The 27,241-nt window shown below is 43.8% G+C and overlaps 1 protein-coding gene across 2 annotated transcripts; it reads left to right on the top strand.

The window, feature by feature from the left end:
* The first annotated feature begins 1,109 nt into the window (after positions 1–1,109).
* inppl1b (inositol polyphosphate phosphatase-like 1b) lies at positions 1,110–25,221 on the top strand. 2 transcript variants are annotated; one of them, XM_084041456.1, is made up of 29 exons: positions 1,110–1,230; positions 1,689–1,990; positions 2,637–3,232; positions 5,171–5,234; positions 7,883–8,021; positions 9,196–9,322; positions 9,620–9,760; positions 9,959–10,046; positions 10,386–10,463; positions 11,026–11,169; positions 12,637–12,751; positions 13,274–13,374; positions 14,015–14,117; positions 14,538–14,734; positions 15,248–15,365; positions 15,969–16,065; positions 16,340–16,478; positions 16,666–16,765; positions 17,941–18,029; positions 19,588–19,669; positions 20,302–20,391; positions 20,482–20,595; positions 20,767–20,855; positions 20,956–21,043; positions 21,167–21,319; positions 21,747–21,828; positions 22,331–23,171; positions 23,263–23,378; positions 23,762–25,221. In XM_084041456.1, exons 3-29 carry the CDS (start codon positions 3,096–3,098, stop codon positions 23,853–23,855), a joined length of 3,726 nt encoding a protein of 1,241 aa, XP_083897582.1. In that variant the 5' UTR covers positions 1,110–1,230; positions 1,689–1,990; positions 2,637–3,095; the 3' UTR covers positions 23,856–25,221. The 2 variants fall into 2 exon arrangements, with proteins under 2 accessions (XP_083897582.1, XP_083897583.1); XM_084041457.1 differs by lacking the exons at positions 1,110–1,230; positions 1,689–1,990 and adding an exon at positions 2,136–2,414.
* The last annotated feature ends 2,020 nt before the right edge of the window (positions 25,222–27,241 follow it).

Genomic DNA, 27,241 nt, shown 5'->3' on the forward strand with positions numbered 1-27,241 from the left:
GACCTTTTGGGCTCAATTTTAATTTCACAGTGCAACGTTGGCATAAGCAGTGTAACTGGATGGCGACGCATTGTGAGTTTGTAGATCGGCTATTTTCAAATGGCCGAAATATATATAGGGCTGAAGTGGTTAGTGTGTGTTTTGTGATAATAATCTAAATCTGCAAAGTAACTAGTAACTAAAGCTGTCAAATAATTGTAGTGGAGTGTAAAAGTACAATATTTGCCTCTGAGAAGTAGTGGAGTAGAAGTAAAGGTATTAAAAATGGGAAATACTCCAGTAAAGTAAAGAAAAACCTCAAAAGTGTACTTAAGTACAGTACTTGAGTAAATTTACTTAGTTACTTTACACCACTGGTAAATAGTGGGCGAAGCTCTAATCCATTACCACACTTAACCCCTGTACAAATTCGGTAGCCTATGTTAAAAAGGCAACGCAAACAACTTTATTGGGGTTTTGTGAGTGTGTTTATGTGCCGTGTGGATGTTTGTGTGTGAGTTTGTGACAGAGGGTGTGGCTGCACGGCGCACAGGCAATTATGGGATGATGTGTTATGTACTTTCGTGTAGGGGGGTAACCTTCAAATGCGTACCTAAGCATTTTGTCAAAGCTGGTTACAATCAGTCCGTATCGTACTACAAAAGCCAAACGCATACGTCAGACAGCACAGAGCCACACTGAAAATCGCACATTAAAGAATCGGGGGTTAAGCAGGCAGACACTCGTATGGCGCTGCACTTAACGTCTGTTTGTTTTATGGAGCCTGCGGTCGGCGGTGGTTGAATTTTTGCTGAGTAGTTGAGAGGCAGAACAGCAAAGATGGAACTGACGGCTTCCCACAGGGTTCTACACTCGACTAGCTAATACAGAGGGAGGGAGGGAAGGAAGGAGGGAGGAAAGGAAGGAGGGAGGGAGACCAGCAGGGGAGGGAGGGGTGTTGTTTTGGAAGACAAAAATAAGACTCAGAAAGTGAGGGATGATCATAACCATATGGAGGCTGCCTGTTTCTTTTCTTTTTCTTTTTTTCTTTTTGCTGAGAAGGGAAGGAGCAAGCGAGGCAGGGGATGGGGAGGGGAAGTGAGGGAGAGAGTGACAAAGGAGAAAGGGTGGCGGGGGTAAGGGGGAAATATGCTTGGGAAAAAAATAAACAAAACAAGAAAGGTCTGAAGATAAAGACAGGAAACCGGGGGAGAGTGAAGATGCTGGGACTGAGCCAAGCGACCCACCTGGGTGAGCGAGGAGTTTGTCATGTTTGGAATTTGAGGAAGGAATAGAGGACAGAGGGTCAAAGAGAAAAAGGGGGGCGTGAGGGGCATTTGCATGCTTTCTCTCTCTCTCACACACACACACACACACACACACACACACACACACACACACACACACACACACACACACACACACACACACACACACACACACACACACACACACACACACACACACACACACACAGTGTGTGCTGGTGGTGAGGTCGAGCCTCTTGCAAGAATTCTGTTGGCTGTGTCCGTCTGACCCCCCCTTTCGGTCTCTCTTCCTCTCTGCTCACATCTGGAACGGCGAGTCACTTCCTCTCTGCTCCGTCGGCGCTGCTGTGCTCTGACTTGGGGTTGTCCTCTACACCCTCCCGCCCTCCCTCCATCCCTCTCTCTCTCTCTCTCTCTCTCTCTCTCTCTCTGACAACACAGGGGAGAGCCGCTGGACAGATTGGAGCACTCTTGAGTCCCGACACACACACACACACACACACACACACACACACACACACACACACACACACACACACACACACACACACACACACACACACACACACACACACACACACACACACACTCACCCAGCACACATACACACCCACCATGGAACGGAGGAGACCCCCGGACTAGCCCACATCCACCAGGACTCTATAGTCTCCATGGAATCTGCACCGGGGAGAAGCAGAGACGGAGGCTCTGAGCAGAACTGCAACCATCAGCTGAACTTCTCTGTAGGGTGTTCCCTGGTTTCCTTATATGGCAACAGAGCTGGGAAATCATTTGAATTAGTCTGGTTTCTGTTGCATGCCTGCGTGATTCCAGTGCTGACTGGCTGAGTCCCATCCTGTGTGTGTGTGTGTGTGTGTGTGTGTGTGTGTGTGTGTGTGTGTGTGTGTGTGTGTGTGTGTGTGTGTGTGTGTGTGTGTGTGTGTGTGTGTGTGTGTGTGTGTGTGTGTGTGTGTGTGTGTGTGTGTGTGTGTGTGTGTGTGTGTGTGAGCGAGCGAGCATGCGCGTGTATGTGTGTGGCCACTGTATGTGCAGCATGATTTGTTTGTTTTGCCACTCTTGGTTCGTATTTTTCCCTGTTGTTTGCATGTGTGTGTGTGTGTGTGTGTTTGTTTTGGGACAGGACGAGGCCCCATGTTTGTGGTAAAGGTACGACTGCTGCCACCGCCTCAGGGGTAGAGAGACGGTTTCATTCAGGCTCCATTGCACCTCTCTCTCTCTCTCTCGCTCTCTCTCTCTCTCTCTTTCTCTCTCGCTCTCTCTCAGTGTTACAGTGGTTTATGTCAGAGCAACACGCACACACAGGGCTGTATTCTGCAACTTGAAGGGGAAAAGTGAGTCCTCTTCTTACAGGTCAACATTCTCCTCCAGGTGTTCGCAGGGCTGCTGGTCAAGAGGACGGAGCCGTCGTGGCGGTAGACAGACAGACATGATGTTCACAGGATGCCACCTTCGTGACAGGACGTGCCAGCGAACGGCCCCCAGCAGGACCCAGGATGTGCACAGCTGATACAGACGAGGTGTGTGTGTGTGTGTGGGGGTACCTGAGTGTGTCAGTTTGATGCGTCCACAATGGAGACGAGGATGACGGGACAAGCTCTGAGGCACTAAAGAGGACCACATGATTGGATCTCCTTTGAATGGAGCATCTCCCCAGCAGTGCCAGCCACGGCGTGGTTTCTGAACCGTTCTGAACCACTTTGTGTGTGTGTGCACGCACACGTGTGTTCAAAGACTATGTCTGTGTCCAACTTCTTCGTTCACCTCCTGCGGATTATCCCGATGACAACCCGCCGTCTCCACTAGAGACGGCCGTTGGCGCGGCTCATCATGTCCACGGCGATGTGGTATCACCGCGACATCAGCCGCGTGCACGCGGAGGATTTGCTGGCGCGGGCGGGGAGGGACGGCAGCTACTTAGTGAGGGACAGTGAGTCTGTGCCAGGAGCCTACGCCTTGTGCCTGCTGTAAGTATAACCTAGTAGTACACACATACACACACCACACACACACACACACACACACACACACACACACACACACACACACACACACACACACACACACACACACACACACACACACACACACACACACACACACACACAGTTCTTAAATCCATCTTTCTCTACATCTTCTCTAACTCTGCTCTTTCCTTCTCCTCTCTGTTTGTTTTTTATGCCTTTTGGCTGCTGTTGGTCAGTTACGCTATTCTTAGCTCCTGTCATCTTGCCTCATGATAATGATTACTTTGTGATCATTACACACACAACCACAAGAGTCCATTCCCTCACCTGCTCGCCAGTTTGAATGTAAAAGAAGTGCAATTTAAGCACCTTTTTCTTTAAGCTGCAACTGTAAACATATGATGTCAGCGTTTATGCATTCATGGTTTGACCTACAAACCTTCCAGTAAAAGCTGGTGGAAAAAGTGGATTTAAAAAACATTTATTCTCTATTTCCTATATCTATTGTATTTATTGTGTGTGGTGTCTGTACAGATTCCAGTGGTCACCCATTCACTAGACTTGTGTGGATTAACTGTCATTATTGTGTGATTCTGATTTTATGGACACATTCAGGATTTGAACCTCTAAAAAGCATTTGTCATAAAATGCTCCTTATGTTGGAGCTGTCTTTTACCTCTTTTGGAGAAAAAGGAATGTATACATTTAACCACCTGCTATACACAGTAAAATGTACCTTTTAATTTATCCATTTGTAACTGAGAGTGCACAAACAAAAGTTACTGTGGCAGGTAGGATGGTAGGAACACATCAGTTCTCAACCTTTGTGGAACGTCTCAAGGTTCAAGGTTCCTTATTTACAGCAGAACACACACGCACACACACAAACAAAGACGGATAGATATAGATGTTAGATTTTCTTTTTACATATATTTACATATATACAGTATGTATATACAGGTGTACATAGCAGCCAGGGTATAGTAGCAGTTAGCACCAAATAGAGACAAGAGTCTGAATCTGTGAATGGATTCAGCAGCTTCGCTCTCGCTGTCATCTCCATCAGTCTCACTCTATACCCTGCCAGCGGGCAGCGAGGAGAATGTTATTATGACTGAAGGGGTAGCTTAAGGGCCAGGTCAAGGGCATATAAATGAACATATACATGTACATGCACTCGAGCTCCAGTGTGGTCATGCTGTCGAGGCTCGCCGAGCCGAGCCGCACGCTCCTGGAAGTCTCAGTCGGTCCCCGCCGTCTCCCCCACCACCTTCCCCTCCTGTCTTCCCCGGGGCCCCTGGAAGAGGGCGGGGAGCGCCAGTGACCACACCGCTCTCTCGCTGCTGCTCATCGGCCCGAGCCAGACACATTCCTGAAAGCTGAGCCTGGCTGCTTACGCTGCTCCCTTTTTCCTTTAACCCCCAGCCCCCCCCCCCCCCTTCACACACACACACACACACACACACACACACACACACACACACACACACACACACACACACACACACACACACACACACACACACACACACACACACACACACATATAGACACACACACAATTTTTCCTATTTTTTTTATAGCTTTCTCTAGTTCCACTTCCAACACTGTATTGTTCTGCTGTTTCTTGCTGTGCCGCAGCCTCACTTGTTCCTTCAGTCCTGCTGTCTCTTCAGTGATGGACAAAAGCGATGACATACGCTGTATTTTACCTCACCGGGTCTAAAATGAGACACTACATCAGTAATGTGTGAAATCACTGGCGTCTTGTTGTGAAAGTTTTACGGTGTCTTTAACTGCTGCCGAACATCTGGTCTTTATTTTAACGCTGAATTGAAGCTCATTCTCTCTCTTTTTGACTGCTATTTTTTGCTACAGTATAAGTGTATTGTGGCAAAGGTTGTAACGGAATTACTTTCTGTTCTTTTTTTTTTACAGATTCCAACGTCACGTTCACACATATCGCATTCTCCCCGATGCTGAGGGTCTTCTGGCCGTGCAGGTGAGGATCCATGTATGCTCCCCTCTCAGCATTACGAAGTGGAGAGAAAACACACGCACGCACGCACACACACAAGCACACACGCACGCACGCAAGCACACACACACGCAAGCACACACGCACACACGCATGCAGGCACGCAAGCATGCACGCAAGCATGCACACACCCGCACGAACGCGCACGCACACACACACACAGTCGCACGCACACACACACAGTCGCGCGCACACACACACACACACACACACACACACACACACACACACACACACACACACACACACACACACACGCACACGCGCACACACACGCACACACAGCCACAACCAACCATGGAACAAACTGTAAGTACAGTGCAGAACAACGGCCCGTCAGATGGCCCAAAGCGTCAAACAATGGTTTGTTCTCCTCTCCCTTGTTGTGAGGAGAACAGGGAATGCGTTTGTCATTCTTTTTCTGTGCCGGATCTGTTAAAAAACTGCAAGCTGAAGCCTTGTTGTTTGAATAGCATCTCTACCATGAGGCTGCATGCTTGGAGCATGATCTCAGTTGCACAGAGGGGAAATTGTGTGTCTGCATGTGTGTGTGTGTGTGTGTATCAGAGATTCCTACTCTACCCACACATTGGGTCATTGACCGATGGGTGGGTTTATTTGTTATGTGTGTGTATGTGTGTGTGTGTAACTTGGACGTTTGTTCTATACATAATGGGTCCGTTGGACGATGTGAGATACAATCATGGTGGTGAATGTTCTTTGAAAAACACCAACCAGAATGGATTATTTAATTTAGTTTTCATTATCAAAGTGGAGAAAAGTGCAATTTAGGACACACACACACGCAAAGACACACACAGAAAAAGAATGTTGAAGGGGCAAACCACAAGCCAGCCTCTGCATTCTTTAACAGTGTCTGCTCAGTAAAACTCAGAGAGCTCAGTCAAGGATTGTCTCTCAGTCATTATCAAGGCTTCGACTTGGAATGAGCCACTGTTTTCAGGGGAAAAATACCCAAACCTGTACCACCTTTTCATCTGTTTCCACCGACATTTTGTCAAAGTGCCTAGGACTGCATTTGCTCCACTATACTCGCAAAATATATTGTATGCTTTGACTTTTTGTTTTTCTATGAGGGCAATGGAGATATTTTTGGGGCTACTTTGCCTCTCGCTGTTTCTTTTTTTCCCTCTCATTGCTTTGTAATTGCTTTTCAAGAGTTCCTTGTGGGATGAAAAATTGAAAGCATCTACTAGCCTATTTGAAGATTTCCTGGCAAAAGCGCCAAGTACTGTACCTCGTGTCCAAAAGAGGAAAAAAAAAGGTTTCTGTCACCACACAATGAAAACAAAAGTATCTAAAATAAGTTCTGCCCTGAGAGCCCCAAAGACTTAGCACATGTGTATTTGCGAGAGGGTGTCTGAATCTGTGTGTGTATGTGTATTTCTGAGGCTGTCATCATATCATGCTTGCATGTGGCCTAAATGTGTGAGAGTTGACATGAAGAACATCCAAGCTGTTTGTTTATGGGGGTTTGTACAACATGTATGTTGTAGAACAGATACTTGGTCAGGCAGTTTGAGCGCTGGAACAGGCTGACCATGTTGGGCAATCTACTTTCAAAATAGTAGCCTACTAGTTACTCTAGTAAAAAAAACAATTGAGCTAAAATCTCTTTTCAAAATAAGCAGCTAGCTACACTACAACTTACTAAGTAAAAGTAGCTAGCTATACATTGAAGCAACTTTGTATCTAATGCAGTTGGTAGACTGAGGACATTTTATGATATTCAGTGATTGAATAAAATATACGACAAATGAATGTAGATGGAGAATTCTCTCTTTGAATCCCACTACAACATCTCTTTCATCTGAATGGTGTTTGTTTTTTCACCCGTCATGCAAATAGACACATATTCTATAAGCCTGATTCATAGTTAGTTGCGCGCCGGTCTAGCTCGCGGAAAATAACTGATCTACAAGTTCAGAGAGGTTTTGTGTCAGCCATTTTTGTTGCGTGACACCCACACGCAGAATATAAACTCAGCCTTTAGTTTCACCAAGTGACTGAGGACTGGCCACCATTCTGGGCCCGTCTCAAACATAGGTACAGCAAGTTGAGAATGGACAGGGCGCTCGGATATTAACCTGATATTAAACATTATGTTTCATTTGATGCTTTGTACGCATATGATTTGATGCATTGATGAAGTCAATAAGTAAATCATAAACGTATAGTAGCACCAGTATGCTGCTAGCTTGTCTGTGTTCCATGTCACCGACATGTGTTTACAGTTGAGCTTTGTACTGTAGGTAGTGTTTTGGGTCATCACAGCCTGTGAACATGCATACATGTTTGTGTGTTAAAACAAAAACATAAACTTAAGGCCTACCCAGTGAAATCCTCAGAGTGTAAAGGTCAATCTGGGTCAATCAATTCTTTTTAGAGTTAAGAGCTGTGTTATGTACTCAAAGTTATGTATTTTGTATAAGATGACTGTGTGTGTGTGTGTGTGTGTGTGTGTGTGTGTGTGTGTGTGTGTGTGTGTGTGTGTGTGTGTGTGTGTGTGTGTGTGTGTGTGTGTGTGTGTGTGTGTGTGTGTGTGTGTGTGTGTGTGTGTGTGTGTGCGTGTGTGCGTGCGTGTCCTGCAGACCACACAGGGCGTGCAGGTCAACTGTTTCCGTACTCTGGAGGACCTGGTGTTGGGGTACCAGCACCCCCATAAAGGTCTGGTCACTCCACTCCTCTACCCTGTTTTTCGTGACACAGACACTGGGGAAGAGAGCTCAGGTACTGTAGCACCATTGTTCAATACACACAAATGACATGAATGGTTCTCAACTAATAGTTTCATAAATGTTTATATTGACCTGTGAAGTTAGGACTCACTATTTTCACAGGCATTAGAAGAACGTCGTATGACCTGCCTTTGGGTTCTGAGGTCACTTGTTATCTAAGTATAAATTACGCAAGTCTCTGCGTGCATGTGGGTGCGCATATCTTTCCTTCGCATATCTCAAGAACTGTCAGACCAATCATCCTCAAACTTGCCGAGTGTATCACAAAGGACTCTAGGGAGTTCAGTGCCCAGTGTCGGTCAGATCGGCACAGATTTGACTGTTATAACTATAAATGGGCATTTATGGAGATCTCTCTATCTGTCATCAATATGATGTCATACTGTAGTACTGACATCATAGACTGGCCTCCCCAAGTACTATGATAATAGAGCATCGTCTGACGTCACTGCCGCTAGAGGCCGCTATCCCCGGATCACAGTGTATTTCTTTCTATCGAAATTCCCCATAGAGAAATCTTAGATCGCGTCATATTTCTTATATGACGTGATCTAAGATTTCTCCGTTTCTCTGTTACAAACATACAAATCAGCCAGTCGATTGTATTCATATGGACATGAAGCATCAGTTGACGGAAATGATATCATAACCGGGGGGCATGTGTTCTCAATGGGCATCGTTCCCAACAGGCATCGGCCCAGACTAGTCATACAACATGTACTGCTCACGCTATTGCCTCCCTCCACTGGCTCCCTGTTCGTTACAGGATTCAGTTTAAGATTTTAATGTTTGTTTTTAAGTCTTTAAATGGGTTGGCACCAATGTACATATCAGAGCTTCTACCAGTCATTGTCTCAGGCCAGGCTGAAGGCGTGGCCGAGACTATGTTTTGCACCCTGTCTGTGACTCTCTGTCCGTCCGTCCGTCCGTCCGTCTGCGAGCAGCTAATCTCCAGCTCTGTTGGCCCGATCGAAGCGAATTTTTCAGATTGGCGTGTTATAGCGCCACCAGGAGGCCGTTTTTTAATTCTTAAACATGTAATATGCAACAGTGGGGAAAAAAGATCACAGCTGAGAATGTGTCTTTGCATCTGCCCTTAATTCCCACACTATTTACTGTCAATTAGTTTTTAAAGTTTTGACATCATATTCTGTTTGGATGGACAGATGATGAGAAGCCAGCCCCAGTTCCAGTGTCAGCCAACAACACAGTGCCTTCCACAGGGCTGCGAGCATCACCAGTACCACCTAACACACCTTTCCTGAACAAGCTACAGGAGCTGACCGCACCCAGGTACCGAACATAACCACTTAAGCCCTATTTTATACTTTGTCTATTCGAAAATAGCCGACCTGGAAGCCTTCGATCATTGTAAGCTTGTAGATCAGCTATCTACAAAAGATTTTCTTTTTTTAAGAATTTGTCTTGAAAAATGTTGAAACTTAAAAAGAAATGTGACAAATTGATTCTCAAAATAGGACAACCCAAACCATTTCAACATATATGAACTGTCCAGGTGATTTTGCTGGCATTACACGTATCATGGAACTCATATCTGAACTGTACTTCCACTCTCCTCTCTGTTAACAGCATGGCAGGTGAGGTGGTGGCGCTGCTTGGTGACTATCTGCGCAGTGAGCTGCTTTTTGACATTGAGAGTGTCAATAGAGGGGAGACAAGTCTACGACACCTCCAACGCATCCTCGGCACCTCTTGTCTGGGCCTTAACAGGTTATAATTACTCTGGTCATACTTTACTTTTAATGGTTAGACTCTAGTCCAGGGGTGGGCAACCGCCTCTTTTTTTAAATCTACCATCAGATTGGGCTATTGAGGTGATCAATTGAGTTGATCAAAAACAACCGTTACTGTTTGAGGTGCATACATCTTTGCGTGCGTGTTCATCATGCGTGTTCATCTGATCCACAGTGAGATTGACCTGACCCTGTCTAGTCTGGAGACCCTGGCTAAGGTGTTTGACCACCCTACTTACCCTATTAACTGCACAAAGGCACTGGTACGTTGCAGGCTGCAGCAAATGTATTCAAAGCGATAAGATGTTACATGACGTCACAATCACTTAGCTTCATTAACCCATTAAGACCTGAAAGACAATTCTACAAGTGCCTTCTAAATCACTATAGTTCTCAAACTCTTTCATGCCAAGGACCCCCACATTGATATGTGTATTTGGCATATCATCCCCCATCTGAAAACCTTATGTTGCTATATAGCTAAAATCTAAAATGATTCAGATGCTTTCCCGCATTGAATGGGTTAATGAAGGTAAAATAACTATATAATATCTGCATAAAGTTTTTAATGTATCCTCCTCTTATTCTGTGTGTGGGACAAGGGTCAAGAGTTGGAGCTGGACAGCCTGCTGTGTAAGATCTCAGCCTTGGTCAGCCTCCTTACCTCTCTGGAGAAAAGAGTAAGTATAAAGTATAATAACCTGAAAGTTTAGGCTTTAGCTATAGCCCTCATAATCTTACTAGAAACTTCATTAGGAATGACCTGGTATGATATAGTACGATGTTATGTACTTTACATTTTTCTTACAAGCTTCATTAGCAATGACCAGGTAGGTGCTCGGGTGGCGCAGTGGTAAAAGTCCCTGCCCACCACCACGGAGGTTGTGGGTTCGAATCCACCGTGGTGCATCTGGCTTGGTTGAGCGTCTACATGAACACAATTGGCCCGTGTTCGGGGGAGGGAAGCCGGGCGGGGAGGTTGATATCGGGCATTGCACGTACTCCTACGGTGCTGCAGCGGCACCTGTCAGCGGGGAGTGTTGGGCAGGAGGAGTAGGATGAAGGCTCTACGTCCTCCTGGTGGGGGCTCCTCACTGGCAGGTGAGTCAGCAGGATACGACAAAAAAGTAAAAAATATCCATGAATTCAAGTCTCCATGGGATGACTAATCGATAGGAAAAAAGCCATTTTGGGGGTGAACTATCCCTTTAAGACTGTCAGCCCTCTGTCCCTGTCTGCTAGGTACTCAAAGCACTCCAGGATGCGGTGACCAATCACAATCTGGCAGTGCAACCTCCGCCACCTGTCCCCGAACCAACACCTCCTCCTCCTCCTCCTGCTGCTGTAAAGACCCACAGCAGGCCGCTGCCGGTCCACTCCTTTCAGGTCAGTCAGGCAGAGAGAGGCACTTAACCACTTAAACCCAAGCCCCCAGAGCCACGGTAGAACAGTCAAATGGCCGTCGCCTGGTGGTCAAATCTGAGAATGCAATAGAGCACCGAAGTCTGACGTAATTTACGCATCCTATGGGTCGCGTTTTTTTCCCCCCATACTGAATTCCCATAGACGTGTTTAATATCGCGTCAAATAAGAACTGTGTTCCAAAAATAAACAAATGATCCCGGCGGTTTGACTCTTCATTGATATGAAGCATCAGCTGACGGTGAGAAAACGCTAATGTTACTTCCGCCAAATTTGTGTGACTGACTATCAGAAACGATAGAGAGCCTCCTCCCTGACAATATCGCCGAGTCCATTATTTATGGACCACAATTCTTATATGAGACGATTCTAAGATGACCCAATGTTATTCTCCATAGAGAAATTACTTCCGTGACCCAGGGGATGAACGAGTGACGTCAGGACTTCTGTACTCTAACTTCCGCATTTAAAACTCCACTGTGCATGCTTCTACCGTTTGAAACCCTAGTGCGCCTGCTTGGTGCTCAGGACTTCCGCATTTGGGCACCCAAAATGCGGAAGTAGGGCGTTCTTCCGGGTGCCTCAAACGCCAGTGAGTAACTTTCATTGAAATTAATTGGTGGGGGCGGGGCCGTCCGCCCTCTAGATATGTTATAACTCTATGCTAAAACCCCATATGGTTGTGCGGAGTCCCTCAGGGCTCTATGCTAGTGTCTTTTCTGTTCCCTGTTATTGCGGGGAAAGCTTTTGCAGGAAAATAGTCGATCGACAAGCTTACAACGTGTCGCAGAATACGGATGATCAATGCTGGGGTTAAGTGGTGAATTTTGAGTTACTTTTACTTTACTTACTTACTTACTTATTACTTACTACTTTAGTATATACATTTTTCCATACTTTATACTTTCACTACAGCCCAGAGGGCCACTACAATTATTTGACAGCTTTAGTTGCTAGTTACTTTGTAGATTTAGATCATTATTACAAAACATGCATCAACCAATTATGCCCTATTTTATATTTCGGCTATTTTCAAAAACATTTCACACATTTAGAAGCTTTTTCATGCCAAGGACCCCCCAATTGATATATATTTGGCCGCAGACCCCCATCTTAAAATGTTTTGTGCCAGCAGGGACCCCCCAGAAAAGAAGATTTGTGCAAAAAAAAAGAAGCTAAATTATTCAAAAAATATTATTCAAAAGTATATCTGCTATTTTTGAATAGCCAATTTATAAAATATGGATAAAGGAGGTTATAATGATTGTGATGCTGTATTATTCTTTTTTTGCTCCTCTTTGGTCGTAATTCAACGTTTTGTTTGTTTGTTTTTGCATGTTTTACCATTTGTGTGTACCAACATTTGTTTTTGCATTAGGTCTACTCTAACTGCGTGTTACATGGTGTGTGTGTGTGTGTGTGTGTGTGCAGGTGAAGATGGTGCGCTACGGCAGGCAGACAGTGTCTGTAGATGTGGACACAGGGGTGTTGCTGTTTGACAGGAAGACTGGCTCGTTTGGTGTAGAGACAGTCTCGCACGACCGGAGTAAGAGAACGGCCATATTACCAATGCCATACCCAGGGTTCGATTTGTATTTTACAATGCTTTGGAAATAGCAAATAGCATTTACTTACGTAAATCTACGTTTTTTTGAACAGCCAAATTTTGCTGGGGACCCCCTGCAAAATTTGGACGCCAGGGTTAACTCTTGAACAATTTGACAACATTTTACAAATTGTGAACATTGTGACGCTGGGGTTAATGTGGTTAAAGTACATTGTAATTAAACTGTTAAATTGCGATGTTAAACATAAATATCAAACATATCAGACTTTCCCAAAAGGAAATGCATGTATTTAATTCAGCCTGATCAGAAGCAAGGATATATATATACAGTATATCCCCACCAGTCACCAGATATATATACACAAATGAATATCAAAAGCAGAGGCATGGATCCCCCCCCCTCCCAGCAAATTGAATCCTGGTCTTATCTGTCCATTTAGCAATTATAACCTTGTCGATAATGAGTAATGACCTATAGAATGCGCGTGTATTGCGTGTCAGTCCTGCAGCTCATCAAGTTCCAGAGCAGCCCAGCAAAGGTACGCATGGTGGTGGACAGCCATCACAACACGCCCCGAGAGCTGACGTTTGAGAGTGCCAGGGTAAGTGAGAGAGAACGGTCAGACATTCTTAGCCTGGGACCAGACGAATCTTGCCCTCTGCGATTTGGGTCTGGCATCGCTCAATTGTGAATCCATTTCCTACTCCAGAAGTAGGCTAAGACATTCTGATCCATGCCAATTTGATACATGTTGTATAGAACATGGGTTCCCAAACCCCCCGCCAAAACATATTTGAACTGGGGACTCCCCAAACAATTTAGTTTGACTCGGTTCCACAGATAAATATTGTGAAAATAGCCGAACTACAAGCTCACTTGTAGAGCCAAAATTTAAAAAAAAAATCTGCTTTCTTAGGTAATATTTGACAATTTGGCCAATGTTTGACATTTTTTTAATAGTATATATTTGTGGTTACTTTTGACGTAGTTATGGTCTTATTATTAGTTTATTTCTTTCATTTGAGGTATTAAAAAGGTCTTAAAAGTCCTTGAATTGTTGTAAATTGTAAATTGGAGAAATGTGCAGATACCCTGCATACAATACAATACATTTACTGTTGAGTGAGAAAACAATGTTGCACATTTAAGCCAATTATCTGCGGACCCCACCTAAATCATTTGGGAACCACTGGTACAGAAAGCCAGAACTCCACTGTGTGATTGAGTATTGTCTCTTCCAGAAGCGGGAGGCCTTCTGCCAACTGCTCCAGCTGATGAAGACCAGACACTCCCAGCTGACTGAACCTGATTCAGTCTCAGTGTTTGTGGGCACCTGGAACATGGGTAAAATAACTGTGGAAATATAACATTTTCTTTCTGGCGGTCAGCCCTTTCCTCCACTGAATACAATTTAAAAGGCCAGAATTATTTTATTTTTTCACATTTGTGGGAAAACAAACCCTCCGAACAGAGATATAAAGTCGGACTTGTGAGAACAAACCTCTGCTAAGATATCAAGCTGGAATCGCAAGGAAAGACCTCTCAATTTGTATTCAGTGGCGCAAATGAGCTTCCATACACCTAATGAGTGCTGGTCATTGCATTGGATTTTTTCTTTTTAGATGAGATTTATTTTTGTTGAGCAACACCTTCGTACGGCAAAGTATCAATAGTGTAACTCACCGCCGAAAAGAGTTGATTTTCAACAAAAAAAAACAAACTTCCGCCGTCTGTCCTGGGGTGTTTTTTTATTTGTACGTACAGGAAGCTCCCCTCCCCCGCGGAGCCTACAGTCCTGGGTGACGTGTTGTGGCTTGGGACACACCCCGGACGAGTCCACCGCGCTGCTGCCCCATGACATCTATGCCCTGGGGACTCAGGAGAACCCTCAGGGGGAGAGAGAGTGGACGGAGCACATCAAGGCCACCCTGCGCAGCTACACTCAAATTGACTACAAACAAGTAGGGCCTACATCGTCCTGGTTTAGCCTATACTCATTATCCCTAGTTACTTTGTAACACACATAATTATTCTTTTTAGAATTCTTAATTCAGTGGTTCCCAAACAATGGGTCGGGACCCATTTTGGGTTAAATATCCACACAGACTTGTCCCTTAAGCTTCTGTACATCCTGAAACAGAAACTCATAACATGTCAATAAGAGAATAGATAATGCAAAGGTTGAACTGTAATGGCTACTACTCTTCATTTTGTGTGACTTGTGTGTAGTGTAGCCAGTGTCAGACATGTGGGGTTGATCAGTCTTGACTCTTGAGATATTCACCATTTGAAGAAAAAAGAAAGACACCTGCCACCGCTAAATAGATACTGTGCAATGGGTGCTATGCATTTTCCCCTTACAGTGCAGCTTTTCAAAATTACATTTCATAATAACAATAAAAATGTCATGGAATTCAGTGGGTGGATAAGGCCCATTCTCGTCACCTCTTGTAATGTAAGACTCTGCCCTGCAGGTGGCAGTGCAGTCCCTCTGGAACATGAGGCTGGCCGTGTTCGTGAAGCCAGAGCACGAGAGCCGCGTCAGCCACGTGAGCACAGCCAGTGTGAAGACTGGCCTGGGGAATACACTGGGTATGTATGCTCACCATCATCCCAGTTCTACACCAGTGGTTCTCAACCTGTGGGTCAGGACCCCCAGGGGGGTCCCAGTCCCCACATGATTTTTGGGGGGTCCCCAGATGACAGTGAAGTGACAATTTAACGGAATAATGACCTTTTTAATACAAAAGAAATACCATTACTGCATCAACAGTTTCAACAAACTATACTGGTCAAACATTGGCCAAATTGTCTAATAAGTAAGAAGCTCACAACGTGTTGCGTTGCGAGGCGTTCTTCACAATATTTATCTGTGCAACCAAGTCAAACGAAATGTAATACCTCAACTCCTACAATTCCACGTGCTTCTCAGGATGGGGGGGTCCCCAGCTCAAATATGATTATTTTGGGGGGGTCGCAGTCTGAAAAGGTTGAGCGCCACTGTTCTGCACAACGCTCACATGACCTCACCGCCACAAATACCTCAGCACAGATAACCACACAGCAGGACACTGACAGTCACTGACAAATAGCTGACCACTCCATGGCCGACGGCCAAAAGCACCAGCACGTCATTAACAGGAAGAAAATATGTTGATCTTAATTCAGGTTTCTGGGAATGTTTTTCTGTTCCAGGAAACAAGGGAGCGGTCGGGGTGTCCTTCCTTTTCAACGGAACCTCTCTTGGGTTCGTTAACTGCCACCTGACCTCTGGCAGTGAGAAAGTTATCAGGTACACTTTTTTAATTGTGAAGCAAATTTCTTATCAAATACATTCAAACCTATGATGCCCTATTGTGGTTCTCAAAGTGGGCTCAGGGGAAATCAATTAAATCAATTTAACCACTTTAACCCTATATTTACACTGGCTATTTGAGAATAGCCAATTTACAAGCTCACAACGATTGGCTATGTTCAAACAATCTTGAGGAAAATAAAGGGGGAAAAAATTGGTGGTCCTTGACATGAAAACGTTTGAGAACCATTGCCCTTTTGTGCTGTTCCAGGAGGAACCAGAACTTTGTAGATATCCTCAGACTGCTGTCTCTGGGTGACAAGCAGCTCAGTTCCTTTGACCTCAGCCTGCGCTTTGCCCACCTCTTCTGGTGTGGAGACCTCAATTACAGACTGGACTTGGATGTACAGGTCAGGCAAGGCACAGAGAGTTCCTTTTATTTATCTTTGTTCGCTTTTATTCATCCTAATCATGTCTTAATAATAAATGTCACACACACACACACACACACACACACACACACACACACACACACACACATATACATCAGTAAAGTCCACAAAATCACACTTCCTGCTCTCCACTCACACTCCGCAGGACATTTTGAAACATGTTTCCAAGAGGGAATTTGAGGAACTCATGTGTGCAGACCAGCTGACCAGGGAGAGGCACAAGAGGAAGGCCTTTCTCAATTTTAGTGAGTAACGCCTCGCTGTTTCTCTTTGCTCTCCATCCATTTCAGATATCATGTCTGTATAGAGTCATATAGAGTCCAGATATTTGCATAGAATCTTGATTTAACTCCTGAGTGTAAAAATGGACACGTAATTGTCCATCTTTAAACTCCCAGAGTTAAATCATCACATCAGATTTGACTGTGTAGAAGCTTTATTAAAAACAAATGACACTGAACGTAAACATGAAGGCGTTGGAATGCGATTGGCCTCTCATCCGAGAAGCTTTGACAGTTGCACTAATTAGTGGGGAGTACCTGACACTTAACCTCTGTGTGCATCCACACAGCGGAGGTCACATGACAATCATAGAACATCACAGAAGACCATAATACATTTTAGAGAAGACAGGCTGCATTAACCACTTAAGCCCTATATACTTTAGGGCTTTGTATGACGAATAATGAAAATAGCTGATTTACACGCTCACAACAGTCTACAAGCTGTTTGCAGTTCTCTGACACACCAACTCTCACTCCCATTGAAAGCTGGAGGAGGGACGTTGACATAGGAATTAGGAACACGCTGGGCTTAACGTCTCAAACAGATTCACACCATTCACAATTCCAGCTTCTATTCTATTTGTCATGTTTGTCACACTTCATTGATCACGGTCCTCTACACCTAATCTCTTGCTCGAAAATAGCAGATCTACAAGCTCACATTCACGACATGACGCGTTGTACTGTAAGCTTGTGAAGCTGCTATTTTCACCAAATGTTCGTCCTAGAATAGGGATGCTAGACTAATTAGCAGAACTGACGAAGCCTCTCGGATGAAAACATATTCAAGTATAAATTGTTGTTAATTAAGCTTTCGGTTATGTTAGAGAGAATTTTCTTAGATTTTCTTTTTGCTATGCAAATGCTGTGAGTATATTATTTTGGGGCTTCAGGAAAGTAGTTTTATCCTGCTTAAAAGTACCAGATAAGGTCCAGATAAGGCTTTTCAGATTATGTCAGGTAATTGCTGAAAACTATATAGTAATGCCCTCTTAGAACTCCATTTGACAGTTGAGCAGAACCACCATCAAGTATTTTCAGATACAGTCTGACCCAGGCGTAATTTGACCATACCTTTCCCTTATTCTTCAACAATTTTCCATTTGTACATTCTCCCTCTATTTGTCATGGTTAAGAGGAAGAGAAGATCGCATTTCCACCCACCTATCGCTATGAGCGGGGCTCGAGAGACTGCTACCTATGGCAGAAGTACAAGACTTCTGGGGTGAGTCAGTTCGCCTTCTCATTCAGCCTATATAACTATTTCTGTCTGCTCTCAGTATACCATAAAGGCGGGTGCAGTTCAAGCAGAGCTACAGCCGCATAATAATGGCATCATAAAGGATGTGGTGAATGGTGATGGAGGCATGTGATTGTTTCTCCTGAGAGGCGACTATAATTGAAAAGCTGATTTTCTGTTTTATTGTGGATTTCTTTCTTTTTTTAATGATGCATAATTTATGTTGTATTTTAATTTTTGTTATTTTTGTTGTAATTTTATATGGCTGCTACCGTGGCCAGGTTTCTCTCTCTCTGAGATTTTTTTTTATCTCACTGGGACTTCCTGGTTAATGAAAGGTAAAAATAAATAAACAAAAGCGAGAAGGACAAAGGCCCTCTCAGTACATTGTGCGTCTTTATCAGAGTCATTTAAACAGCAGGTTGTTTCTCACAGCCTGAGATTGCGAGGCACATTTTTTAGGTACATATATTCTGCGTGATGTCAAGTCCTCTAAAACATTTGAGCCATATATGGGTGACTATTTTTATGTGTAACCAAATCCAGTTTACAGAGGGTCCATAGGGATAGATGGTTTTGACAGCAGCTGCCATCGCCACTAAAAATAGAAGGAGAATAGAATTACCTCACAAGTTGAAAGGGGAACGTCTGGTATAATATGTGGCATAAATGGAACGGAGTGCACCTTCCACTGCCCATCAGCAAACACACAAATGAAAGACTTCATGTTGAACTTCTTAACCAATTAAACCCTACAGTATATATTTACAGTAGTTGACAGGGGTCCCCCAGGGGTCCTTGGCCCCCTCCTTTTTGACCCTTAACAACAAATCTCCATGACAAAAATAGCTGATCTACAAGTTCATGGTGAGATTGTAGATCTGCTATTTTCACCAAACATTCACTTAATATTATTATGACATGCCCAGAATTGGGACGCTAGGGTACATGTGGTTAACTATCTAAGTGGATTTGTCTGTTAACAAAACATCTACTGATGCACAAACTTGGACACATCATCAGTGTTGTTTCCTAAGTGGATTTGTCTAATGTAAGTCTAATTGTGTTTCAGTCAGGAACACTCAAGTCAAAGTAGATTTTACCATTAATTGCAACAAATTGAATACAGTTAAACCTGCCGTTAATGGCTCCGCTCTTGGGATGTTCCCTACATTTTGCTTAAGCAGCATGCTAAGCAAAATCAGGGAACACTAAGCAAAAGCCCCCATAGGTATACAAGGGCAGGCCTAAGCAATACATTGACAGATTGACTTGAAGCAGCAGACATAAAATCACGATAGAATATATAGTAAAAGTGTAGCAAGCAGCAAGAGAAGCAGAGATCTAATGAATGGAGAAGCCATATTTAAAGGAGCCGCTCTGTTAAGAGTGTGATCTCTGATTGGAGTGTAGAAAAGTGTGACTGTTTTAGTAATGGCCAGCAGAGCTGTGGATGGAGAGTAGGAAAGCCGATTACAGCTGAGGCATGTACTGTATGACTCCTGTGCCCTGCATGAACTAACGCTATGCTTCATTTGTGCAGGTGCGAGTCAATGTGCCATCATGGTGCGATAGGATTCTATGGAAGTCCTATCCAGAGACACACATCATCTGCACGTCATATGGTAAATTCTGGAGATCAAAACCAAAAAGTGTTAAAAAAGAAAGCAACTAGGAAAGGAAATGAATAAGACAAAGACAGACACAAAAAATGCCCTAACAAGCAAAAGTGAGTAATTAGGACTTGGACATAGACAGTGAATTGGATGTGGCGTTCCTGAATTAGACATTTGGGTATTTGTTTCAATGTTTTACGGTAAAATGTCAGTGGCTCTGTAAGTGAATAATGGTCAACCCTACATCGTGGGCTGTGGTCTATAAAGGAACAGAGTCATTTCCTGCCATTCATCTTAAGCCTGTTATGTCTACCCCTCAGCATACTATGAAACTAGCACAAATCTAAAGTATCAAACAGACTCAGGCCATTGCACTGCTTGTGACCTTTCTCCTGTTTTCACAACCCGTGTGTTTGGAACAGACTTGTTCGTCAAAACAACACCCAAATCTACTAGAATATCATCACAATTCAGTCAGAGGAATTCAACTACCATGCAGTTACTGTACATGCATATACACAGTTCTCTAATTAGTGTCATGTTATAAAATATAAACAGTATTCAGAACTACTTCATTGACTAGCTAAATGTGATATTTACTTCAATGGCTATGATTATGACTGAGACATGTATGTCACCAGGTTGTACAGATGACATATTCACCAGTGACCACTCGCCTGTTTTCGCCACATTCCAAGTAGGGGTGATATCGCAGTTCATCTCCAAAACAGGTAATATCTTTGTTGTGGCTCTTGGGAAACACAAATGAAAGTGTCCATAGCATTCCTTATGTAACAACCCTTGCCTTGAATTTCCAAAAGATCCAAACTCAGTCATGCAAAAGGCCTGGATAGAGCTTGAAGGTGTAGAAGCTATTGTGAAGACTGCAAGCAAAGCCAAGTTCTTCATTGAGTTTCACTCATCCTGCCTTGAAGGTATGCCAGCAAAACATAAAGCCTAATTTATGCTTCAACAAAAAGGGGCCGTTTTAAATTATGCCTTTTTTTCCTTTCACACTTTTTCCACAAGTGCATAAATGAGGCTTAAAGCAGTCTTCGCTTTACATAACGCACTAGCTAGAGATAGAATGTGTCTTTTTTTCACAGAGACACGCCGCTCTAGTGAGAATGACTCGCAGGGCTGTGATGTGCCTGGGTTCCTCAAACTAGGCTGGTCCTCCAAACAGCTTCCAAAGGTTAGCGCAGTACTGTATTTTAGGAGATAGTTGGAAAATATATAATAAGCCAAATACGTCCAAGTTGCTAATTTGTGTGTTCTGTGTACATGCTCCCTAGCTTCCTCCAATTGTGTCCGACTTGGAATATCTTCAAGATCAGCACCTGCTGTTGTCTGTCAAGTCATGTGATGGGTTTGAGTCATACGGTTGGTCTTTGGCGAAACTATTTTGGTTTTTAATTGTCACAATTCAAAATGTCTTACTTTTGTGGTAATTTCGTAGTCAATACCTATAAGCCTTATTGCTGATAACCTTTAAATCTACTGTAGGTGAGTGCTGTGTTGCTCTGCGCTCTCTTACTGGTACAACAGAGCAGTTTGAGACATTCCTAAGTCACCGGGGAGAGGAGATGGGTTCAATAAGGGGCCGGGTCAGTGTCCACGTACCCATTGATAGACGAGGAACACGAGAGAGGATCTACGGTGAGTCATCCAGAATTGCTACCATCTCCTGAGCTCACCCCTCGCTTGCACTATCAATTCTTACTAAACTTCCGTCGTCCTCCTGCCTGCATTCTTTGCCTCACCAGTGAATCTTTCATTGCTTCCTCTATTCGGTTCCTCAATGATCTTTGGCTTGGCTTTTCACTTGCTGGTGTCTTTTGAGTGCTTCCCCTTCTGGCTCCCGATTGACTGCCACTGTCCAGATGCATCCTGACCCACTGACACAGCCATTGATAAGAGCCAGTATTTTGCCACCAGGTCAGGCCCCATGACAACACGCATAAACACGCTGCTGCTGTCTCATATTGATCTAGCCTTATTGTAGACACGCAACACACCAACTTTGGAGAATTCCTGTTGATTTTGAAATATACTGTGAACTCTGTGTCCACCTGCCTTTTTTCAGAGTGGTTCTGCTTTGAGAAGGATGAGAGGGGTCAGCGGAAGGGGCAGTTGTCTCCCCAATCTACACGGGTTCATAGCAGCAGGTGAGGAGGACCCCATGATATTTCCAAGCATCAGTGTAAAGCACTAGACAGCCTACAGCTCACTTCAAGTGCAACTAGCTGGAGAACATTGAGAGAGAGGAGAAAAAAAACACCACAATCCTGTTAATTTCTGAAATCACACGTCCATCATTTCAGGCATCAACATATTGTTTGGATTGTTCTTTTATGAATTAATTTGAAGCACAACACAGATTTGTCTCCTAATTTTGTCAACATAAAATAAGAAAATATTGACACAGCATTAAAAGAATGCAAACTAAATTAGTGGGTTTTCCTGATTATATGTATGTATTAACCACTCTTTTGAAAATTAATGGCATGCCTAGAATAATACGGAAGCCAGGTTGAAAGTTGTTAAAAAGTTGAAGGCGCGTGGGGGCTGCTATACTGTAGGTATTCATTGTGAAACTATATGACAGAGAACTGGCTACCAATGCAGTTCCCATGAAATTCTCCTCTTTTTTTATTTGTGTGCTCACAGGTCCTCAGCAACACCTCCCAAACTAACCGCAAGCAGTTACACCAACCCTGCCTATTTCATCTTTGAAGGTGTGTCTGTGCCACGCAGGGTGGAGGAACCCCCACCCCAGCGAAGGGAGCCCCAGGTGATCTGGTCTGGGGATGAAGCCTTGCAGCTCCCCAAGCTCGCACGATGCCAGAGCTTTGACAGGAAGTCCTCTCGCAGGTCAGACTTCACCGAGATCGAGATACCAGCGATCCTGCCTCCCTACACTTTGACCAATGACCTCCATACACCGCAGGCCAACTCCTATCAGCTCTTCCCGGCCAAAACCCCACCTCTTATCCCTCCAGCCCAAAGTGCCACCACCACACAATACCAGGAGCAGACATCACAACCTAGAGCAAAATACTCAGGCAAAAAGATAGTTCAGGACTCACTCCCAGTAAAGAACCAGAAGAACATGTATATCAACCACTCGGCCATCATTAGAGAGGCAAGCAGAAGGGACCAACATCAGCTTCAACCTGAGAGAAGCAGTCCTATTCGGGGAGCCAACGCCCCATCTCTCTTTCCCTATGCTTCTACCCGCTTACCTCAATATCAGGCCTCCGTTCCGTGGGTGGTGGATCAGCAGCAGCAGCAGCAGCAGCAACAGCAGCAGCAGCAGCAGCAGCAGCAGCAGCAGCAGCAGCAGCAGCATGGACCTGGAGACAACTCCCTCACTGCATTGCAAATGGCCAAGTCCCTCAGTGAGGTGGACTTCTTTCCAACAGACCGCAGAAAACCATCCACTCCCAGCCAGTGGCCAGGCCAGAGAAATGGCCCAATAATGCCTGCTGAGAGGGGCTGGGAGAATGAGGTGAGACACAGCATGTCAGTGGTAGGCAAACAGACAGCTTTAGAAACGACTGATCAGATGTTTTAACTCGTTTTGTTTTACCTTCATGCAGGTATCTGTCCTTCATGGTGCACCGGAGACAGTTCGGGAGCTTCTTGGTTGTCTTGGCCTTCAAAAATACACATTAGGCCTCAGTCTGAATGGCTGGGATGATCTGGATTACTTCAGGTAAAGAGGGTTACGTAGCACTGTCAGTGATCAGACTTTAATGAGATAAATGCATACAGTCCAGTTATAAATGCACCCAAGGGTTTCTGAGTTTTTGTTAATAATGATATAAAAATGATGAATTACAATTTGTGAACATTGTTAAAATTCATTAATCTCAAAATTAAATATTGAAAATAACAAAAGAGTCAGATGAGAGCAGGCATGGTATATCGTATTGCATGTTAATAACTAGGTAATAAGGGTGGCTTATTTCTGTCATAGGATGCGAATGGTGACACTTACCAAACTGTAATAAATATACCAATTTGAATTGTTGGAGATGAACAGTTTTCTGGGATTCTGGTAATGAATGATTCTGTGACTTTTGTCTTCTGCTTTAGTGGCATCACAGAAGAGGATTTACGTGCTGCTGGTGTATCTAACCCCTCACACCGCCGCAGGATCCTGGAGAACCTGCCCAGGATCTGGAACTGACAGACACAGAAACAAAGAATAGCTGTTGTGAGACCAGTCAGAGTCCAGTGTTTCCCCCACCATTGAGCCATGTCGACCAGAAGGAGCAGCTGGACATAGCCGCCTAATTTATACTTCATCGAGCAGCATGGATGTGTGTGACCGAATGTGTAGCCTATGAATTGTTTCTAACGCGAGAGGATTCTATCTGTTGGTTTCAATGAAGGTTTATCATGTCACCAACATGCTTCAGAAGTCTTTACGCCTCACCGGGCAACACTTCTGGGGGAAGCACTGAATCAACCCTTTAGTTTGTAAGAACTGGGAACTGAGAAGACCAGTGGTTGGTATAACCAGCTGAACTCACAGCCCTGCCATCTCCTCGTTTACACTATAAATACTGTAACAATGGTTTGTCTCTGCGCAAGTACACAACACACAGGGCATAGAACACATGAAATAGTCATCTCGCAGCCCGCTCTATGGACCTGTCCGCCTTCAGATGAGTGATGCAATTACAAAGCATGGTTCAAGACATTCATACCCAATTACAACCATATATGCAAATATTGATTATGGTCTCAAGACCTCGTAGGTGTTGTATTAAATGCCTCTATGAAAATACGATTCTCCTTTTTTTTCTCAGCGTTCACTTGATACTGGTGTTTACCATTTACATGCATCACTTGCCCTATGTACTTTCCACTACTCTGCTGTGATTGAGCCTGGCTATGAGCTTGTAAAAGCCACCAACTAAGGCTATGGATAGAGTATAAAATGTAAGCTGTACATATTTACCATAACAGCCTCTGAAATGTGGGAGAGTCACCATATCTCACATTGTTTCCTGTTTGATACTATTATTGTTGCTTAATCAGCACTTCTATCCATTGCGGCGCTTATACGTGGCTTTTAAAAATGAGCTGTATAAAGCAACTCTTGACCGTCACTGAGCAATCAGGTTCACGCTGCCACGCAACCGCCAAAGACGAGAAATGGCCTCTTGTTACCTATTCCGTTTCTGTGCCACAACTCACACTGTCGCTCTATACCGTTATATGTTGTGTAGTGTAAAATTCATAACAAGATTCCCTCAACACTTGAGCTGTGCTATGCATCTTTGTATTGTTCATGGAATTAACATTGAGTGATAAGAAAGTGTTTTTAAACAGCAGAGATGGAGCCATTTTCATTCTACAATGAACTGTACATTTTCTATCAACAGAAAATGGTTCAAAAAGCAATATGTACTTTGATATCTCAGAATGCTGTCTTCGTGTTTGCTTGATATAAAACTATAAACCAATCCACAGTGTGTAGACTGTTAGTGTTCATAACTTTATGCTAAAATAAGTAAGTCTCTATAGAAACAAAAACCTTCATCACATAATGCAAGAAATGTTAGCTTACCAATAAATACTTTGTGTTGCTATAAAATGTATAATGATATTCACAAACTCAGTGGTTTCTTTTGCTCTAGTTCAGTGCAAGACATTTTGTAACTCTCCTGGTTTGAAATTCTCCTTCTAAAAGCCAATTGAAAATGTCCTGCATGTCCGCATGACTGGACAAGAGAAATGCGTTTCCACTTTGAAGTTATGCAATTGCAATGTTGTAATGGAAATAACATGGTTGGACACACGTGACACGGCCAAGTCCATGCGCTATGCAGAACTTAGGAGAAAATTATAATTATGCCAGCTCAGTCAAATAACATGCTTACAAACACACATGCTTATTATACACCTCTGATGTCGATCCTGAAAGACCTGCTGGCTCTGTGTTTATTTTTGTGTGTTCCAAAGGTATGACAAGGGGAGTGGGTGAATTATTTCCATTGTGCAGGAAGGGCGCAAGCACCAGGGGTAAGTTTACAAAGGTTAAGTACAGGGGCCATGATGGAATGAACATACTGTAGTTAAATGGAATTTGCTCACAACCATGCCAGGCAGTGCCAGTGTGCATAGTGTGTGTGTGTGTGTGTGTGTGTGTGTGTGTGTGTGTGTGTGTGTGTGTGTGTGTGTGTGTGTGTGTGTGTGTGTGTGTGTGTGTGTGTGTGTGTGTGTGTGTGTGCGCATATAGTGTGTGTGTGTGTGTGTGTGTGTGTGTGTGTGTGTGTGTGTGTGTGTGTGTGTGTGTGTTTATGTTTGCACCTTTAGTAGGAGTAGTTACTCATTACAAACATGATCTAACACATCCCTCCCTACTGTCTGACAGCAGGTATGTGTCAGTTACCTTTACAGTGAAAAACAAGCTGGTTGCTCCGCCGGCTGAGATCAGCCGTGTGAAAAACACCTTCACTGAGCACAGCGCGATGACACGCTCTCTGGGGATTTGGGGTCTTCTTTTGACAGTGATGTCAAGCTAAGTAAACCCTTGCCAACTCTGCTGCACTAGCTTTACTTTACTGAAATGCACCTGTTTACAATAATATGGGGGTGTGATAGTGACAGTGATAGTGCTTGACATGGGGTGGAACAAGTTGAACAAGTTGCCTTTATCACGTGGCATTTATTTTCTTATCTTTTTGTTCAGAGATGTTTTGAAGAAAATGTATTACGGTAATTTACAAACTACATTGAACAATAACACCTGGCATAAAAACACATGACTGAAGTAGGACACATAAATAAGAATAAAGAATAGTAGAAATAACAACAAGGGGAAACTATTAAGATTATTATTAGTATTATTTATTAACTATTACATTATTTATTAAATTAGTACAATAATAATAATACATTTGCTTTGATAATATATACAGTATACCCAACGAAACAGCTTTTTAGCACATATCCATGTCTTTTGTATGTCCACTCTACGTTTCTCATGAGGATCACATACTGTGATTCCAGTCATATGTCACCACTGTCACATACGCACGCACGCACGCACACAAGCACGCACACACACACAGCACTAATGACAAGCTGGCTGACCCATGCAGTGCACCATTGCAAAGTCTACATGCGTCAGGGGTCAGTTTCAATGTGGACACTACACTATCTGTTAACTCTTTGTATTCTCTCATTTTGGAAAAGCCCCTGGCAGCTACAGTAAGTAGCCTAAAACAAACCAGAAAGGAACAGCCACACTACAACACTGCTGGCTCTTCTCCATACGCTGTCCAGACCTCAGGATGTCTGCGGCATTGGCCTCAGAGAAAGAAGGCATGCATAGCAAATGGCATGCTGACCCCAGCTAGACCCCGGCAGGAACAAATGGCCCCAAGAGAGATGTATCTACACGTCTATAAATATATCCACCAAAACCACAAAAAGCGATCTCCTCCATTTGAAATGATGCAAGTAAGAGATTGATCTGAATCGGATCTGTATACCTACCTGGTCTCTCTGATTTTTTCTTGAATATATAGATTCATTTAGGTATAAATAGTAGCCTACAAA

The sequence above is a fragment of the Gymnoscopelus microlampas genome (genome assembly GCF_963454915.1).
Source record: "Gymnoscopelus microlampas genome assembly, chromosome: 18".
Classification (NCBI taxonomy): Eukaryota; Metazoa; Chordata; class Actinopteri; order Myctophiformes; family Myctophidae; genus Gymnoscopelus; species Gymnoscopelus microlampas.

What these genes read in the sequence shown, in the direction of transcription:
- inppl1b (XM_084041456.1), top strand. Translation starts at nt 3,096, where the DNA reads ATGTCCACGGCGATGTGGTATCACCGCGACATCAGCCGCGTGCACGCG. An exon ending in TTAACTGCACAAAGGCACTG is followed by an intron (nt 10,047 to 10,385) that starts GTACGTTGCAGG and finishes GTGTGGGACAAG; the next exon opens with GGTCAAGAGTTGGAGCTGGA. An exon ending in GATGATCTGGATTACTTCAG is followed by an intron (nt 23,379 to 23,761) that starts GTAAAGAGGGTT and finishes CTTCTGCTTTAG; the next exon opens with TGGCATCACAGAAGAGGATT.